The sequence below is a fragment of the Talpa europaea genome, assembly GCF_964194135.1.
Source record: "Talpa europaea genome assembly, chromosome: 9".
In the NCBI taxonomy this organism is placed as follows: Eukaryota; Metazoa; Chordata; class Mammalia; order Eulipotyphla; family Talpidae; genus Talpa; species Talpa europaea.
The window spans coordinates 113,573,692-113,592,905 of record NC_140076.1 but is presented as its reverse complement, the minus strand read 5'-3'; the positions used below and the strand labels follow the sequence as shown (position 1 = coordinate 113,592,905).

The following is a 19,214-nucleotide window of genomic DNA, read 5'->3' as shown; positions in this document are numbered from 1 at the left end:
TTAATCTATCAAAAGCAGCAAGGGCACGCGTGTAAAGGGTCTGAGGTGGGAAGATCTGGTTGCAGCTGTGTGACAACGAGCAAATGGCCTCATGCCCGTGGCACTCAGGTTTCCTGCACTGTAAATGTGGGCATTTAACCATATATTAATTTTTAATTGTAACATAAAACAATCCTTTGTTGGCACAGACTTGATCACCTGGCTGTAGAAAGCCCGTGACTGCCTCACCTGGGCCAAAGTTTGCCTTGGCCTCCCCCTGCTGGCGGGTCTGAGGAATAGCAGGGCAGGGTCCGCAGGTCCTCCAGGCAGCTTCATTCCCTCTTGCAAACAGGTAGTTTTCAGCCTAGTATCCTGGATCTTTGGAACTAACCCTCGGGCCTTGCAAGTGAGGCGGAAAAAAAAAAAAAACAACCTCATGAGTTACAATGTCCTGCTCCCTACATTATCCTGCGATTGGCGTTAATGCTTAATCTGGGTTTAACCACAAAATTTTCTTTTTTCTCCATGGCGATGTAGCATCTAAATTCCTGAGCCCTCCTCACCGCTGCAAATGTGTTCAGATTGCAGATTTAGGCAAACCCAGAAGCTGCCAGGAACAACGAACAAGGCCGCTGAGATTCTTGCAGCACAAGTTTGGGAAGTGGTTCTGTCCACCCAGGAAGGCGATGGCTTTCGGAAGCACATGGCTGCTGTTGCTGCTGAGCTGCGCAGCCTGCACCCAAGTCCTGGGCGGTGAGTACAGGTCGGGGGGCTGGAGCCCACAGCCAGCGTTCACGCGCACCACACCGCCATTCCCCCGGCTCTCTTGGTGTTGACAAAGACAGAGCGTGGAGAAACACTGGCATAGTAAATAAACCTTCAGATTCGGTGAAGAGGCCCCTTAACCCACCTGCTAGCAGGGAGAGCTTGTGGCTCCTCTTCCAGGCCCTGCCTCTCCTGCTTTCCTTTCCAACTTCAGTGCTGGCTCCTTCTGGGCACATGCTGTATCTCCATGCCTCCCTCCCTCCCTCTCTCCCCCTCACCTAAAATGTTCCTCCCCCCCCCCACCCCCTCACTGATTCACATCCGACCTCTTCTCCAGTTCTGACCAAACCATCATCTGACCTGACCTGCATCTCCCAGGCCAAGGAGACCCCTTGCTCCTGGTGAAGCCTCACACCAGCCACATCTGCTCCTCCTGCACTGGGTGATCCCTGCAGTCCCTAGGGATGATGCTGCTGGGCTCAGTGTGTCCATCACACTTAGGCCTCTGGGTGCAGTAGGAAACAGCCCTGAGCTAAATGCTGCTGATGACATGACCTTCCCCCCCAACCCCCCTCACCTCCTCCACCCCCGGGGACTCAGTGACAATGTCATGGGTCTCCTGGAACTAGGTGCTCTTCAGGGCCAGGGTCCAGGAGCCCTCAGACCTGGTAAGAGGTCAGTGTTCCTTTGGAGAAGGCAGGGAGAAAGGTGAATAGTGTAAAGTTTTGGAAAAATAGCAGGGTCCTCCCTCAAGGACACCCAGCCTCTCCTTCAGTCACGATGTTCTAGGTCTGTAAGGGGGCTCTGTCAGCTTGACTTTGGGAGGGGGTGTTTTGCCATGCCCCCCCACCCCTGCCCCAGCTTATCATTGCCTTTGGTTCTCACATAGAAATCATCATGAGACCCAGCTGCGCTACTGGGTGGTTTTACCACAAGTCCAATTGCTACGGATACTTCCGGAAGATGAGGACTTGGTCTGATGCTGAGGTGAGAAATCTGACCTGGGCGTGGACTGGCTTCTCTAAAGCAGGGGGCCACCCAGAGCTGCAGGTCTCATTTGACTCAGAGGCAAGCGTTCTTCCTTGCCATTCTGAGGAGTCACGTGGTTGGTGAAGTGGAGAGAGGAGGATTATGTCTTCAACTCAGTCTCCTGAGCACTGATGGAGCAGGTGCTTGGGGCCCCAGCCTAGGCTGCAAGACATAAGGATGAGCAAAAGATAGTCCGTGCCTTCACGGGGCTCACTGTCAGTAAGGAAGACAGAAATGCATCAATCAAAAGTGGTTGAGATGATGAGGAACTTATGGAAAGAATCATGGAATCATGGAATTGCTGCACAAGTTTTACCAGAAAGAGAAAATGTGTAGACACACCTGAAGCCCAGGCTTCAGAGTCACCTCTGAGAAAGTGAAGCAGTCCAAACAAGTAGAAGTTTTCATTGTTCTCGACCACACAAATGTATTTATTGGTTTTCTTTCACTGAAGCTTTGTCTAAGAGATCCCCAAACAGCTGGGAAGGGTGTGGGGAGTGAGTGCTGCTGTCTCCCTGGAATGTGCTTGGTTGATTGACGTGACTGAGGGACTGACCATGTGGAAACTGTGGCCTGTTCTGGGCCCAGAATGGCCTCAGAATCCCTGTGTATAAGTCATTCAGCAATGATGGAACATCTACCATGCGATAGCTCCTGAGTATGCAAGTCTTCTCTGGCCTTAAAAAATCCAGAATTGGTGTGAGATTATGACATTTAAACAAAAAATTCCCAAGTGGTATGAGCGTAAGTGACTTCCCCAAGATCACATGGAGAATAACAAACAGCACACCCAGGGAATTCTGCCTTTAGGTAACTCTCTCCTGGGCAATGAGATGGATAGTCATGTAACCAACCTAAGTGGCCTTCCACAGACAAATGGATAAAGAAATTGTGGGAGAAATATGTGGTGGAATATTATACAGCTCTGAAAAGGATGAGATAGTGACTTCGGGACAAAATGAATGGGACTCAAGATGATTATGTTAAGAGAAATAAGTCAGAAAGTAAAAGATATTGGGTGATTTCACTCATCTATGGTATGTAAATAACAAAAAACATTCACAGGCAAAATACAGTAAGAATAAATCTTGAACTCATTGAAGGAATTTAATGGTTACCAGAGGGAAGAGGTGAGAGTAAGGAGGAGATGAGAGGGCAAGGCAGAGGTAAGGTAGTCTGATGAAGGATGAGGGGACCATGTGCACATATGGGAGAGCAAAAATGTAGTCCCCAAATTAAAATAATAATAAAAAATGAAATAAAATAAATCTTTAACACACACACACAAACTAAATAAAGGTTTTTCTCAGACTTTTTCTGCTGAAAAAGAGTTCATAGAGAGCAACTGATTTTCTCCTCAATTTTTGGGAAGAAGTTAGAAGAAATCTTGAAAGGACAGTTGTACTATTTGTCCCCCGAGATTCCAACACTAATTCTGCAAAACTGAAGAGGAGGTTACCTGGAGAACTTTGGAGCCACCCAGCCCTAGTTTTGTAAATCATGACTTTCCCACTTACCCTTTATTAGTGCGTCTCCCTTTACCAGTCTTCTTGCTGCAGAATGGGGATAACACTTAGCCTAGGGGGTGACGAGTAGATTTATTAAGAAAACTTGCAAAATGTCTGTGGCATGTGGTAGAAGCTCAGTTCAGGTTCTCAAGACAAAAACGGTCCACACGATCACTTCAGAGCCTTAGTAATGTTAAAAACTGCAGCGAAGTTGCTGGAAAAGGACCAACAACAAAGCTCAGCCCTCACAGCACCTACTCCCGGAACATGTGTCAGGACTGATGACCAGTCTTGGTTCTCCAGACCCCCCCAGACGCTGATGGAGGACAGAGAGAATGGCGGGGGGATTTATCCTACTTTCAGAGGCAGAGGTCTGCGTCCTGACTCCAGCTCTGTCCCTACCAGCTCTGTGGACTTGTAGAAAATAATTCTTAAGGCCTCTGAGCCTATTTCCATTTCTGCCTCAGGAATCATCTGTCCACTCCCTAAATGTCAGCTGGAAATCTGGCTTGAATGCATCACAAATTTGAAAGTCAAATGAAATTACAGCTGAAAAAGCATTTGATATTTTAAAGTGGTTTGCAAGCCTGAGGACTAAATGATGAAATAGCAACCACATCTAATCCCCAGCAAAATATGAAAGGCGAACACAGCAGCAGCACCCACAGGCAAAGTATGTTTTAATCAAATTAATTTTAGCTTTATCATGTAGGCAGTTCCTACAATCCCCAAAGAACAAAATTATATCTCTATCAAAGAAAGTGTCTACGTCCAAGTGTTTGCCTCGTTCAGCTGGACAGTGAATTCCTGAGTAGAGAATAAGAATTACTTAAGCCACGTGTTCCACCCAATCCTTAGGGTAGGGCTGTGCTTTTAAACCTCAACTCATTGCTAACATGACGAAGCTGACACCATTCTTCCTCCCGGCCCGCAGCTCGAGTGTCAGTCTCATGGAAGTGGGTCCCACCTGGCCTCTATCCTGAATTTGAAGGAAGCCAGTGTCATCGCGCAGCACATCAGCAGCTACCAGAAAAACAAGTCTGTGTGGATTGGCCTGCATGACCCACAGCAGGTAACTTCACACCTGAACCACAGATGCGCCGGGGAAAGCTAGAGACTGCCCCACTCGAGAAATGGCCTCCAGGCCTAATGACAAGGGACTGAGAGGCAGATTTTCTTCAGTTATGTGCCTCTGGCTGGCAGAGGCCAAGACCCAAGGTCAGGCTCCCCAAGGTCAGTCATCCAAGGTCAGGTCCTCAGGGTCAGGCACTCCAAGGTCAGGCAGCAGTGCTGGACCACACAATTCCAATGGCATCCTTCTGTCTAATTAAGGTCCTCCCAAATCTTGGAATACAAAAGTTGCAGCTTTTCAGAACCTTAGAAAAATTCCAAGTCCATAGGGTGTGTGCGTATTCAGTTAGCCCTTGAGTAACCCCGGGCTTAGGGCTACCACCCCCACACAATGGAAAATCCCATAAAACAATTGACCCTGCTAATAGCCGTCCCCCCACCAGAATCCTTACCAACAGCGTGGACAGTCTCTTAACACATTTGCTGGATGTTTTTTTTTCTTTCTGGATGCCATTTCCTCAGACCAGTGTTCTGCAGGTGTTAGACGCTGTGCACTTACAACAAAGGAAGCTGGGGGAAAATACGTTATTAAGAAAATCATTAGGGAAGGGAAAAGATTTATAGTACTGAATTTATCAATACATTGTCCGTTTACAAGATGAAACATCTGCTTGTCAGTTTATACAAACTTGTCTTATATGATGTAAAATGCTTTTTTTTTCCTTCTTGTTTAGGAAATATTTATAAGATAGAAATGGGTAGCCAGGGTGGAATATAAGTTGAAAGTAAATTTGCTCCTGTTTAAAGTTATAACAAAATTAAATTATGACATGCCATCACAAATGCAAATGATTATATATTCTGTACAAGATTTCAGACAAATGAAATAAATTCCAGTAAATTTAACAAACTACATTCAGGTACAAATTCTTTTAAAGGACATACTTATACTGTAAGCTTTGGTAGCACATTGAAACTTTAGATGTTTTATATATATATGTTCATATATATTACTACCATTAGACATCAAAATGAAAAGATAATATGAAAAATAAATTTGTATTTATTTACAGGTATAACTATTCTCATCGATACTGAAGAAATAGCAATATGACTGACTTTTGAAGACCTAGTATAATTGATAACCTTTACACAAGTGAATGAATTATTACAAAAACATTTTTTTAACTCATGTATAAATTGACCCATGTAGTTCAAACTCATGTTCGAGTCAAACTATATAATCAAACACACACACACCCCTGGCATGAGACCACATTTAATCAAATATCTGTTAGGTCTTGAGTTCAAGTGGAAACTTTCAGCTAAGCTTTTTTTCCTACATGCTATTGTGTTGTTTTTATTTTTAAATAAGAGTTATGGTTATTTTTTTTAAAGATTTATTTATGATTATGAGAACTGAGGTATAGGCCAGCGGTGTGGGAGGTGAAAGTATTCACCAGAGACAGAGCAGGGAACAGAACAGGCCGATAGACCCAAGTACACTGCTGAGGGGAGCAGTGGGTGAGCCAGGGAAGGTCTGCCGTGCCATGTGGGTAGCTCCCCGGCCAGGGATGGAACTCGCACTGCAGAGGCTACAGACAGCTTCACAGCGTTGTCTCAACCCCTTGCGCCACCAGAGAGGCCCCATGCAATTATGTTTTTGACGTTATGCCTCCCTTCTCCCCCTGGACCCTTGTCTTACTCTCCATCATTCCCTCCGTGTATGGAATGGCGTATGGGGTCTTTGGTTGCTGAGATCTATATGTAGGATCTGCAGCTTACAGATTCCTTGTGGGGTTTTGATAGTTAACCCCAACAAACAAAAGGAGCACAAACAGACTTCCCGTTTCATGCTAAAACTTTCCTTTGAGGTTACAAATATTTCACACGGTGAATTTTACATTCTTTTGTATTTGTATCGCTATCAATCAGATCTCTCTCATCCAGAGGTAGAATGAATATTTACATCTATTTCCACCAGATACATCTGTAATTTAATTTTTTGACATTCATGACTGAGGAAAGTAAGTGGCTAATAAACTTTCTAAAAAAAAATGTATAACAAAGTTATCAAAGAAGTGCTAATTAAAATAACAATATAGTTTGACTTATCAAATTATCAAACTTTGGCTTTGTCTTAATAAATAATATTTGTAAGGATAGAGAAATTATCAAACTTTGGCTTTGTCTTAATAAATAATATTTGTAAGGATAGAGAAATTGCCCAGTAGATGAGGATGTAAATTCCTGAACTGATTTTTGCAAAGCACTTTGGCAGTACATATCAATACTCTCAAAATATTTATGCCCTTTGACCTATTATCGTACTCTGAAATTCTATGCTAAGAATATAATTTTAAGTAGAAACATCTTCCTGAACAAAGGTGCTTGGAGCAGATTTGTTTACAATAATTGTCAACTGTGAACAAAAAAGCATCCATTAATAGGAGAATGTCTCGGGTCAATTTTGGTACCGTCTTTCTACTTAAAAAATGTTGGCCAAGCAAGAAACAAAGTCAAATATATATTTCAAAGATCATCACATTTGAGGTACATAAAAATAGTGGGATGGATAAAAATGTTGACACCACAAGTCAATTTGCCAAAATATTTAGTGATATTTTCCTCTTTGAGGTTGAATGCAGTGACTTTATTACTTTTCCTTGTTTAACCATTTCTGTTTTTCCAAGTTGAACAATGAAAACTGCCTTTTCAAGGGCCTGAGGGGACCCGGGGCAATGAGCACGTCTCCTGTCATTCACAGAGGCAGCGGTGGGAGTGGATTGACGGGACCACATATTCATACAATACCTGGGCTAGCAGGTCCCTGGGTGGAAGCAAGTACTGTGCTGAACTGAGCTCCAGAAACAGTAAGTCCCAATGCACCCCCTGCCTCTGTCCCTTCCCTCCCCCTATACCCCTAAATCATAGCCCCTCCCCCGGACTCCTAGGAGCAAGGACAGACACCTGCTCCCCCTCGCTCTACTTCACACCAGCAACTGCTTCCTAGAGCACAGTGGCCTTCCTTGCCACAGACACTGGCCAATCTTACAAGTTGTGCCCATTTTACAACCTCTGCCATATCAGCGTGTCAGCTCTTCAGTTATTTACTGAATACGTTCTTGAAACCCCACAACCATGAAAGCTGAGTGGCTGTAACGGGGCACCCAGTGACTGAACTCTTGAGTTTGTCCTTATTTGCCCAAATGTTCAAAGACTCCAGAGACTCCAGCAACTAAGCAAGGCCATTCGCCGCAGGCTCTGTCCAAGCGGCGGTTCTCAAACTCACCTGTCTCAGGATGGATGGTCGCTCTGAACCCTGCTCAGAATCCGCAGAGAGCTCTTAATTCTGAGGGTGATTACAACTATGGATGTTAACTATATTAGAAAATAAACCGGGACATTCAAACAACAAAAATCAGAACCGCCGTGAACTTGGACAAGTTGTCAATGATCTTTAACATTGCTGTAGGGAATTTGCAAATGTTTCAAGAACATTTCAAACTCCAAGCTTGGAAAGGAAGAAAAACTAATGATAAACCATTTTTAAGGAAAAATGTTTTCTTTAAATCTATTCACTTTTTTCTTAAATACATTTATTTTTAAATGCTCACACCAGACGGGCCCATGTCACATTCTGGGACCCGTGATACAGGGAGCAGATAGGTGCGGTGGCGTCACGAGACTCCTTTCTGAGGGCCTTGGGTTTTGGAGGGGCAGTAAATGGGCCTTTCCCCCCGAAAGCCCTCCAAAGACCACCTCCATCTGTTGGGATGTGGCTGCTTCTTAGGGTTGCAGCTGCAGCTGTATGTGGACAGATGTAGCCTCAGGAACTGCTTCACGCAGCGGCAGGGCTGGCGAGTGGAAACCCACGGGCAGGTCAGCGGCTGGAAATTCCTGCCTTGAGTTCCGAGGCTGGAGCAGGAATCTGCCATCTTGGGGACCTCAGTCTTTCCTCACCGCGTCTTCACCGGCCCTCATTCTGGAGAGCAACCTGCTTGACTCGACGTCCACTGACATAAATGCTAAACTAACCACATCCGAAAAATACCTTCTTGACAACACTCAGACGGCTGATGCCAAACCTCCGGGCACCCCACGCCAGCCGATTGGACACATAACCCTGACCAGTGCCTGCCTTATCCGTGGCTCCAAGCAAAACGCCCAGGCAGCACTGCCCAGACCGGGGGGTGACTGATGGGCTCTTTTATTTTTCTTACAGATTTTTTAACTTGGCGCAGCCGTGAATGCAGCAAGAAACAGCACTTCGTGTGCAAGTACCGACCATAGGCCAAGATGGGGCGCCCCAGCCCGGCCCACCCCTGCCCCGCCCTGCCCCGCCCGGGCCTCCCCGCTGCCCCTCTGTCCAGCAGGCCCCTGGCCTCCCACAGTAAAGGTGGCCACTGAGCCTGCCGAGGCCGGCCCTGCGCCGACCAGCGGAGGCTCAGAGGCAGAGACCGCCACACGGCTCGAGTGGTTTCTGGCTCTGGGTGTCCTCTTTCCCCTCCGGCGCCAGCTGCTGCAGCGGGCGGGAGTGGGAAGCCCCAGTGATGCAATAGCTGGGCCTTTGCCCACGGGCGGTAAAGGTTTGAAAACAACGAAGGAGAGAGAAGCCCAGGAATGGGCCCCTCATCCCCTGCACCCTGCACCTTTTCTCTGTCGCCCGCTCCCTCCTCCTCTGGCTTCCGTCTTGGGCTCCCGTGGGGCCCCCCGGGACGCTCACCAGCCAAGCCCAGCAGCACGGCCCGCATGGGCCACACTCGCCAAGCCGTGTTCATAGACACACGGAGGGCGTGAAAGGCGATACAGGACCCGGGAGACACACGCTAGGGCTTCCTGCTCTCCCTCCACTCAACCTCTCCTCACTCCTTGTCAGAGCAGCTTGGCCAGTCATAGCCCTGGTTCAGATGCAGTGGAGAGGCGGGCGGCCTGCTGCCCCCGAGCCGGTGGGTGCTGTCACCTGTTGGTGGTCCAGCCCAGGCAGCGACCTGGGACTCGGTGCTCACCTGTCGCCTGCCACTGACCACCCACATGGCCCTGCTCGAGTCTCCTTGCCTTGTGAGGTTTGAGATCATTGGCTGTGCCGATAACTGACCAGGTCATCTCCCCCGACTTGGCATAAGAAGAAGCAACATGGACTTGACTGTTATCAAAGTGCAGCTTTGATGTGACACATTCACATCTCTTAGCAGGGAGTGCTGAGGTGCGGGCGTGCACCCCCCCATTGCACGGCCCACCGCAGACACAGTCTGACCCGCCCTGCGCTGAGCAGGCTGAGGCCAGCCGGCCATGCTGGCTGAGAGAAGCGTGCAGCAGAGGAAGGGAGTGAGATGCAGGAGCCCTGACCCTGGCCGCTCCCCACTCCCTACCTTCCCCCATGAGCCTGTTGTCACTCTGAAGCCTGTCAGAGAAGAAAGCAGGAGTAAGAATGTGTTGCTTCCCTCCAGCATTAAAAAAGCTCTTTAACCCAAAGATAACCCCAAAGAGATCTCCCAGGACAGGCAGATGGGAAGGGGTCATTCTGTCCAAGCACAGGGTTAGCTTCAGCAAAACAGCAGCCATCAACTCCTAACTCCTACGGGGTTCTGGACTAGTCCCCGTCAGAGACACAGACCATGATAGTGGTGGTGGATAATTCTAGAACACTGGGTTAACGCGAGCATTTAAGAGCCCTGTTGGATTAAGAGACAGACTTTCTGTTTCTTCTGTAAGAACAAAAAGAATGTAAAGGAAGTGCAGATGACAAGATCACAAAAAGGTGGAGTCTCTGGTTTTTTCTGACTACGACGCATGGGAGAGACGACACCTGGCTCTTCTGACTGCTCCTGCTCTCTTACGCCCCCAGAGAAAACGTGATCGCAGAGCCCTAGACAGGAACAAATAAATACAAACAAGCTGTAGCTGTGCCAACACAACAAAATAGAACCTGTCATCTATATTAAAAATAGGTCAACGATGCTTAGAAATAGTTCCAACTGAAAAGCATCCCCAAGTTAAAACAATCTTGGTGACGTAATGGTGATGAAATACCCTCCTTAAAATCGCCGAAATGCCAAGAATACATGTTCTCACATTTACTGCAAACTTCATGGCGTTCCCCAGCAGGCCAACCAGCTGGTTGAACTATTAGGAGGCTGAGGTCAGGTAACTCTGGGCCTGTGCTGGTTCTCCTTGGAGTCTACTCTGGAAATCCTTAGTAATTCCCTGAGTAGGGATATCATCCAGCAACATTTTATGTAACGCTTGCTGTGTGCCAAGCACTCATTTTAAGGGAATTTAGGAATTTGTCTGCGAATAAAGCACATCAAACCCCTTGCCCTAGGGAGCACACGTAGTGGAGGTAGAAAAACAATCGGGTAAATGATAAGGGAATATGATAAGGTGAGCAGTGCTATGATGGAAATAGAAAGCCAGGAGGGGTCCAGGGAGCAGATGGGGTGGGCAGGGGTGTGGTACGTGGAATAGTGAGTGTGCTTTTGGCCACAGCTGACAGCCAAGGCGTCTCGAGTCGAAGGGAGAACGTGTTGGTGATGTTACTCCACCGTCCGCGAACACATTTGAACTTCAGGAGCTACTTGACCAAAGACTCAGCATCATCACCAGGATGGAGTGGGTTCTCCCTCTACATTTTGAAATTAGCTTCCTGATGAAACCCCATCTAGTTCAAGACAAGTATAACAGCTCCAGTGCTCACCTCACTAGGAAAGACAGACGAAGCCAGAGCATCTTTTCAAAATTAAGTCCTCGTGGCCAAGAATTGCCTGATGTGAATTTTGTGCTCATTCGCCAGCCGATCACTATGCCGGGGGTGTATGCGGTGATTCACTTTGCTAAGTTATATCACATATAACACCCTCGAGACCCTTCTGGAAGGACAACCCCATGTCAAAATTATGCTACATGAAAGAAGTCAAATGCAAAAGCCCTGTTTGAACAGGTGCATTAGATCTTGGGCTGGTGAGTCCTGTCCAAACAGTTTCACCATCCCACTGACCCCGAGGCACTATGGTAGGTAAAGTATTAGGTCTTGGCTAGTGATTAGTTCACAATTTCCTGGAAGATGGTTGAGACCCTCAGTGCTGACAGAGGAATGGAAGCTTTCTGTGCATGCCTGGGCATTGCCAGGCTCAGAACCAGCCATGACCCTGCTCCCTGACTGCCCCCACCCCCAACTCATGGACCTACCCTTTAAATATCTCCTCCTAACTCCCTTCCTGGAACCATGCTAAATTCTCATTTCCATCACTGGCTCCCTCACACCTGAATCTCTGGTAGAGCCTTGCCCTGTTCAGCTACACCCGGCACTCTGGGGGGTGAGCTCTTTCTCTGGAGAGCGCAACAGCCCACTCTTTGGGGTCAGGGTCTGGAAAAATTCTGGGTCACCCAGGCAGGATCTGACAAAGATAAGATCAAATCCGGGTCTGCTTGACCCTGAAGTCTTTGTTAACTCCCCTGTAACCACAGGCCATGTGGCCACAGAGATGAACTTTGTGATATTATCATTATTTATTTTTCTATCCCATCTTCCTTCCCCGCCCCACCTCTGCAACCATTGTTATTTGCATTTGTTTTTGCAAGGCAGGTATTTTCCTTTTGTGTGTATTTAGCTTAAACTTGAGTAAATGTTGCTTTCTCTTGCTTATCGCACGATAACATGCGTTATCGTGCATTTAATATGCTGCTTCTAACCTCTTCACAGCTCCTTCTATCGCCAACCACCTTTTTTTTTATTTTTTAAAATATTTATTTATTTATGCATACAATATCTGGGGTGTAGGCCAGAGGGCTGTGTGTGGGGGTGTGTGTGTGTGAGAGGATTCACCAGAGATAGAATGGAAAACAGAACAGCCAGGTTGATTGAAATCCACTGCTGAGGGGAGCAGCGGGGAGACAGGAGAGGTCTGCTGCTCCATGTGGATAGCTCCCTGGCGGGCCGGGGGGTGAAACTTGTGCTGCAGAGGCTGTGGATAGCTTCATAGTGCTGAGACTTAACCTCTTGTACCACCAAGGAGGACCACTAACCACATTTTAGTCTCCAGCACGGACACCCAAATTACCTCCAATTCCCTCCAATTCCCCCCAAATATAACAGAGACCTGTTATAATTTTTTCACAAAGAACATCTTTCCCAATTAATTGTTCAGCTATTAATGTTGCATAAACTTTCTCTTGATTCCTATCTGTGCAGTATATTGAATTCTAACCATGCACTTCCAACTTTTGTGACCATTGTGCTTAGTGGGCAACTTTTGTAGGACACATAGTATCAAATCATTTTTTATTCAGCCCCTTTATGGTTTTTTAGTGGATAATTTAACCCATTTGAATAGATTGTAATGACTAACGTATTTGTATTTATTTTAGACAACTTACTGCATATTTTTATTTCATTTTTTAAAATCCTTCCCTGCTTTCTGTTTAGATTAACTTTTCTTCTTCTGGTTAAATTATGTATTCTATTTTTTTCTTGTGGTCACCCTAAAGACCAGAAATTATGCTTATTTATCCTAAATTGTTTCCATAACGTTGTCAATCACTGTATCTTTGCTCTAAGTACATCTCTTCTGTGGCTGCCTCCTTCCCACCACCTCTCCATGGAGATACAGTTAGATTTTTAGTCAAGAATGTTGTAGTTATACTTTCTCCTGATTTTGTGCTGAGCTTTTCCACAGACAATAGTACATTTACCAAAGTACTTAGTCACACTTTATTTTTCCTGTACCTAGTACTAACATCTTCCTGAATTTATTTCTCTCTTCATTGCACTACTTCCTCCAATTATATTTTTGTTGGGACTTTGGCTAACTGAGGACATATTTATTTGTTAGGCCTCTGTGCTTGAAGGACAATTTGGAGTGCTGTTTCCTTAACTCTTAAAATAGGTCACTGTAGTATCCTGAGCCCAGTGTTATTGTTGAGAAGTGCAATGCCACTTGACTTTTGTTCCTTCTTTCTAGAAGTTTTTAGAATACTTCTCTATTTGTGTTCTAGATCCATTTTCTGCTTACATCTCTTGCTTGCTCCTGTTGAGATTTTTCCAAGCTAAGATGTGTCGTTCTTCTTGCAAAATGGAGAATGTCTCTTTATTCTATCATCCACCGTTTCTCTTCAGGAATTCCCATTATTCAAATAGTATAGTCTCTATGTAGTCTCCCAAACTTTTAGTGTTTAGAAAATATTATTTTTCTTTTTGCTCCTTCTGTTACCTTTTTTGAGAGTTCACCAGATAAATATTCCTACTCAATGTTTTTTAGCACTCATTGTTGTGTCCTTTACATTTTAGCAAGTTAGTTAAATAGGCAATTCTTTGTTAGGATGTCTTATGAGTGCCCTATAGTAGTAAATCTTTTTCCTTCTTAAATTCTTGGTTTGTCTGTTTCAAAACTTCTGTTTCAGAAGGCACACGTTCCTCAGCGAGTTGCCTTCCTTTTATAGTCCTCCTCGTCTAGTTGTTCTGTAAGTGAGTTCATATTCTCTGGAAGTGTTGGCCGCTCTGGTGCTGTGTGTTAGGAAAGGCCTACTTCAGGGGTGATATGGGAGAAGCCCAAAGCGCAGAGCCCAGATAGCACAGAACCACTGTTGACCATCCTTGTTTGATGCCACTTCACCAGGAGAGTCCCTGGACCAAAGTTTCACATTCTAACTCCAAGGAAACCATGGCACCAGGAGAAAACATGGTCAGGCCACCGGCTTGGCCATTTGAGATGGAGATTTGTTAGCGTGACTGTCAGAGCATGACTGGTCAGTCCAAATGGGGTAAGACTTTTACAAGGTTCCTCTTCCTACTGCCCCTAGCCGTCCTATGCTCAGCTCCTTTCCGAACTCATCCCTACTTCCACCCCACCCACCCCCATCCAAGGAGTCCTCCAGAGGCCACAGGTATTTCCCCAGCTTTAAAAAACTGTCCTTCAGGTTACTACTTTGTTCTTTGTCTTGTGCTTTCCAAATTGATGTAGAAAGAAGCATTCAACAGCCTGTGATAGTTTGTCATGTTATCAAATAGTTTCAACATGATAAAATACTATGCAGGTACAAATTCTGCTAAGTAGAACCAATACTTGCTAACAAAATTCCAAGAGCTCAAAATAAGAACAAAAGAACACTTATGCAAATTGGTGACTTTGTAGCAGAATTTTTGTTGGTGAAGCAAAATTACTGTCAGAATGTAATTCCCCCCCCCAAAACTGTTTAAATGTCTGTGAAGAGGAAGTTCAACTTCAGATGCCAGAGAAGCCATGACACATCACGACAGGGTCTGTGCAGTGAGGATCCTGGGCAACTGTACCTCCTCTGAGCTGTGTTTTCTCCTCACAATGATTGAAAACACTCTTACCTAGCACATCATCTTGTTAGGTTTGTTCTTAGATGATATAACAAAGGTAACACCTATTATGGCGAAGCTTAAGACAACAAAACACACAGTGTTTATTGTTTTTCTTCTGAGAAATCTGATTGGATTCCTTGTCCTTTCTCCAGTTTTTCTCGGGACCTCTCGCCTAATTAGATAGGACTCTAAACACGCGACCCAAGGGCCTCAGTATGCCTTCCTCACAAAACTCAAGAGGCTTAGGAATCAAAGGTCTAAGTGTTACTCCAGGCAGTCACAAGGCAAGATCTGGCAAGTGGGAGATTGACTAACCAATAACAAGTCACAGGCAGTACCGGCTCTTTCTCCTCTGGCAGAACTCACGTGTAGACTCAGTGAGAGAGCCCTGGACTTGGTGGTGCCTACTCCCAGCCACTGTACAAGCTAAATCCATGCCCACAAGCCAGCCACTTCATCTCTTGAAACCTCAAGGTTCAAATCAACTCTTTAGAACGTGGTGAGCACAGATTGCACGTGAAAGCACTTCAAAACTGGCAAAGCACCATATGTTCTTGCATGAGGATTACGAAATAAATAGGGCTTATTTCCAAAAACGTACACTTGTTACTACTAGATTTAGACTTCCCATAGAAATAACTCTCCTATCCACTATCCATTCTGAAAGTTTCTTTCCTTTAGGTTGAGCTGCAAAGCATAAATCTGTAAGGAGAGGCGGGGAGCATACCTCAATTTTATCAGTCATAGAAACTTCAGGTAAATACACTTTCAGAGCATTTGTTAAAATAAAGAGTATGAATTTCTGAAGTAGAAGAGAGGCAGCTCTTCCATGAGCTAAAAAGGGGAAATCTACATGCCCAGGATGTTCCAGAGAGAATCGGGGTGCTGGCCAGAAATGTGGGGGTGAAAGAATTCACTAGAAAAAGAATGAAAGAACAGAAAAGGCAGATTTCTTGAATGTCCTACAAAGGGGCAAAAGGCGCTGTGGGAAGAAGGGTTTGGAGCTCCTTTTTAGAACCTGTTTTGGAGGCTTTTACATGGCTGGGGCATCAGTCTCTGCTGGACTTCAGGTTTCAGGGGCTTTTCCCACAGGAGTTGTCCTGCCTGGTTCCGCTGGCCCTGTCTCGGCCTTCCTCTGAATTCTCTATTGCCCCCTGTTGGTCACGTGGACCCGTGGCCAGGTTCCCAAGGCAACCCTATCAGTTTCCCTTACTTATCTATTTTGTGTCCCCCCTGGATTACTCAGCTGAGCAAAGTGCAGAGGCTAAGTTTTAACTCTATTACGTGGTACCTGGGCATTTTCCTCACTCCTGAGAGGACAATGACAAATCTTTGGAAACGGGGCAAAGTTCTAGCTTCTGAAGCTGCTATGTTCCTATACCTGCTTTCTTGACAGGATTGCTTACAACATAAACAGTTTTTGCAAGACTTCCCCCTAGATGTCTAAACTTTCTAATACGTAATAATTAATTTCTCTGATTCTTAATGTTTGTCTAGAACCTGGCATGCATTTTTGACTAATCCGCAGTCTACATTTCATTGAGAATCTAGCTGGAAAGCTGCATCCCAAGGTCTCAAAATAAAAATAAAAATGTCTATATTCATTTAGGAAGTATCAAGTGAGTTTTCTTTTAAGTCTTTGAGGGGAATCTTCTATAAATACAACAACTAGATGTTTTTACTTATTTCCAACACTTTGGGTAATAAATAGAAAAACCTGCTACCTGATGGTGACACTGGAACCCTCAGTGATAGGAGCCTTGGCAGCAGCAGTGGCTTGACTTTGTTTCTGCGCTCTCTCACTGAGACCAAGCACATTTTTAAGACAATAGAACACTTTCTACGGACCATAGGGAAGATAGGAGAAGAGATAAAGATGTTATTTTGTAGTTTGCCTGCTTTTAGATTCTTATTAGAAATGTAACGCTTGGAATTTAACTCACAGAAAGCTGCATTTTTACTCTATAGTTTTTACCAGGTTAATTTTAACAAAAAACTCATCTTTATACAGGCCCAATAAGCAATTTAGAAGTTTTCATTCAACCAATAAGCATTCTGTAGGAGAACCCAAGGAAACAGAATTCTCTACTTATAGAACAGACTAGACCAATATCTCCAGGAGCACAAAAAGGAGTCGAATTTCCCCACAGCTGGAAGGCAGCAGAGACCCTCCAGAGATCTCAGCACTGGAGCATGGGTCCAGGCAGCTGCTTGCTGGGACTAGAGGCAGCCCCCCACCAGTCGGCTGCAGTGGGTTGGGCCTGTTCTGATAAGAACCTTTTAGCTCCATGTAGTGATATTATACCCATTTTCTAAAATTTTGACAGGTCCGTTTATAGATGAACTTTGATCACCATTTTTAGAAATACCTTTTGTAAATTCCTTAAAAACAGCTAATGGCAAACTCAAGTGTCAGGGACACTGGCCTCCTTCCTCCTCAAACAACTAACTGAAAAAGCTTGAAGCATTTCTCCCTCTGTTTTTCCTGAAAACCTGTTGGAGGCAGGAGTCCCTCTCTTGGATCTCTGCCTGGCCCTGCAGGAGCGGGAGGAGGAGGCAGAGTTAGGGCAGGAGCCCTCAGGCCATTTGTATGTAATATTTTATTCATTTATTTATTTATTTGTTTGTTTGTTTGTTTTGTTTATACATGCACTGGGTACAGTCAGAAGCGCGGGAGGGTGAGAGAATTCACCAGAGCCAGAGCGGGGAGCAGAGCAGGCAGAAGGACCGAAGGACACTGCTGGGGGAGCAGCGGGCGGCAGGAGAGGTCTGAGCACCATGTGGGACCCTCCTCCAGTGGCCGGGGAGCAGCCGGGGATCGAACCGGCGCTGCAGAGGCCGCGGGCAGCTTCGCAACCCAGCGCCCAACCGCTGCGCCACCGGGGAGGCCCTGTATGTAATATTTTTTTATCCACTTGAAGGGGTCTCAGGTTAATTGACAGAGATTCCATGTGGAAAGATGAGATTCTTTTATTGTGTGCTTGCTGGCCTCAGCCTTTCATTGCCTGCCTTTTCCCAATCATTCAAATTCAAAGTTCTTTCTTTTTTTTTTTTTTTTTAAGTCTTTTTTTTTTTTTAATTTTTTAATAGAGGCATGTTTATTTATTTATTTATTTGTTTGTTTGTTTATACATGCACTGGGTACAGTCAAGCGCGGGAGGGTGAGAGAATTCACCAGAGCCAGAGCGGGGAGCAGAGCAGGCAGAAGGACTGAAGTACACTGCTGAGGGGAGCAGCGGGCGGCAGGAGAGGTCTGCGCACCATGTGGGACCCTCCTCTGGTGGCCGGGGAGCAGCCGGGGATCGAACCGGCGCCGCAGAGGCCGCGGGCAGCTTCGCAACCCAGCGCTCAACCTCTGCGCCACCAGGGAGGCCCTCAAAGTTCTTTCATAGGATACCAGGGGCATCATTTTTTTTAAAGATTATTTATTATGCATACAAGAGCTGGGGTACAGATAAGAGATGCAAGAGGTGGGGGTGAGAGGATTCACCAGAGACAGAGTGGGGAACAGAACAGGCAGACTGACGAAATACACTGCTGAGGGGAGCAGCAGGCGAGTCAGGAGAGGTCTGCTGTGCCATGTGGGTAGCTCCCTGGCCGGGGATTGAACTCATGCTGCAGAGGCTGTGGATTGCTTCATAGTGTGGTGCTTAACCCCTTGCGCCACCTGGGAGGCCCCCATTGTTCATTTTTAAACGATATTTGCTTCCCCCCACCCCCTCAGGTGGAGTCCCCATAGAGTTTCCTTCCCCAATGCCCCCGTGCACCATCACCTCAGTCCCCTGTGCTCCTCTCTCCTTCCCTCCAATCCCTATTTGCTTTTTTTTTTTTTTTTTTTTTTTGCAGCTGGCATGTGGCTAGTCCCTAATCCCGTTGGCTTCCAGTTTGTCCTCTCTCGGGAGTCTTAGGCAGTGACCCTTGTGGTGTTAAACTGCTGCCCCATGCCCTCCCTTTCTGTGTAGTCTCTAAATTGCCTCTGAAATTAAGAAAACATTTAGCAAGAGAAAGAAACATTCTCTAGGTGAGCCTTTTTGGCCTACTTAAGAGAAGCATACGACGCAGGGCTTTTCCAGCTTACGTTTTGTAGAGACAAAGAGAAAGGAAGGGACAGAGACAGGAAAAAAGCAACCTCCAGATGAAAAACCCAACTTGACCTCCCCAGACGTGTGGCGCTAAATCTACCACCGTCTGTTTGTTTTGCTCGCCTGGAATGATGTCGGAAGTCCCGTATTTACCCTTTCGTCGGGCTCCCCTCTTCTGGGGGTGATTCACTCTTTTGCTGGGCTCCCCTTTTTCTCGGGGTGTAGGAGGTCAGTCCCATGCTCCTTCTTCCATGCTGATCATGTCGGGGTCACCATTTTGTTGCCTCGCGGGGCGGCAGGGTTGGGAGCGGCGTGGGACCGAGGAATGACAACTCGAAGTCCAAGCAGAGGGAGGCTACGTCTCTGGAGACGCCGCACCTCCCCCATGCCAGCCTCACATTTATTGGGGATCAGATTCAGGGAAGGTGGACATGTCTGTAGAGGAATGTGCAG

At 46.0% G+C, this 19,214-nt stretch overlaps 1 protein-coding gene across 1 annotated transcript; it reads left to right on the top strand.

The window, feature by feature from the left end:
- Positions 1–665: 665 nt before the first annotated feature.
- Positions 666–8,645, top strand: REG4 (regenerating family member 4; the record flags this gene model as incomplete). Its single annotated transcript, XM_084242471.1, has 5 exons — positions 666–732; positions 1,634–1,731; positions 4,216–4,353; positions 7,120–7,225; positions 8,578–8,645. 5 exons carry the CDS (start codon positions 666–668, stop codon positions 8,643–8,645), a joined length of 477 nt encoding a protein of 158 aa, XP_084098597.1.
- Positions 8,646–19,214: the final 10,569 nt, after the last annotated feature.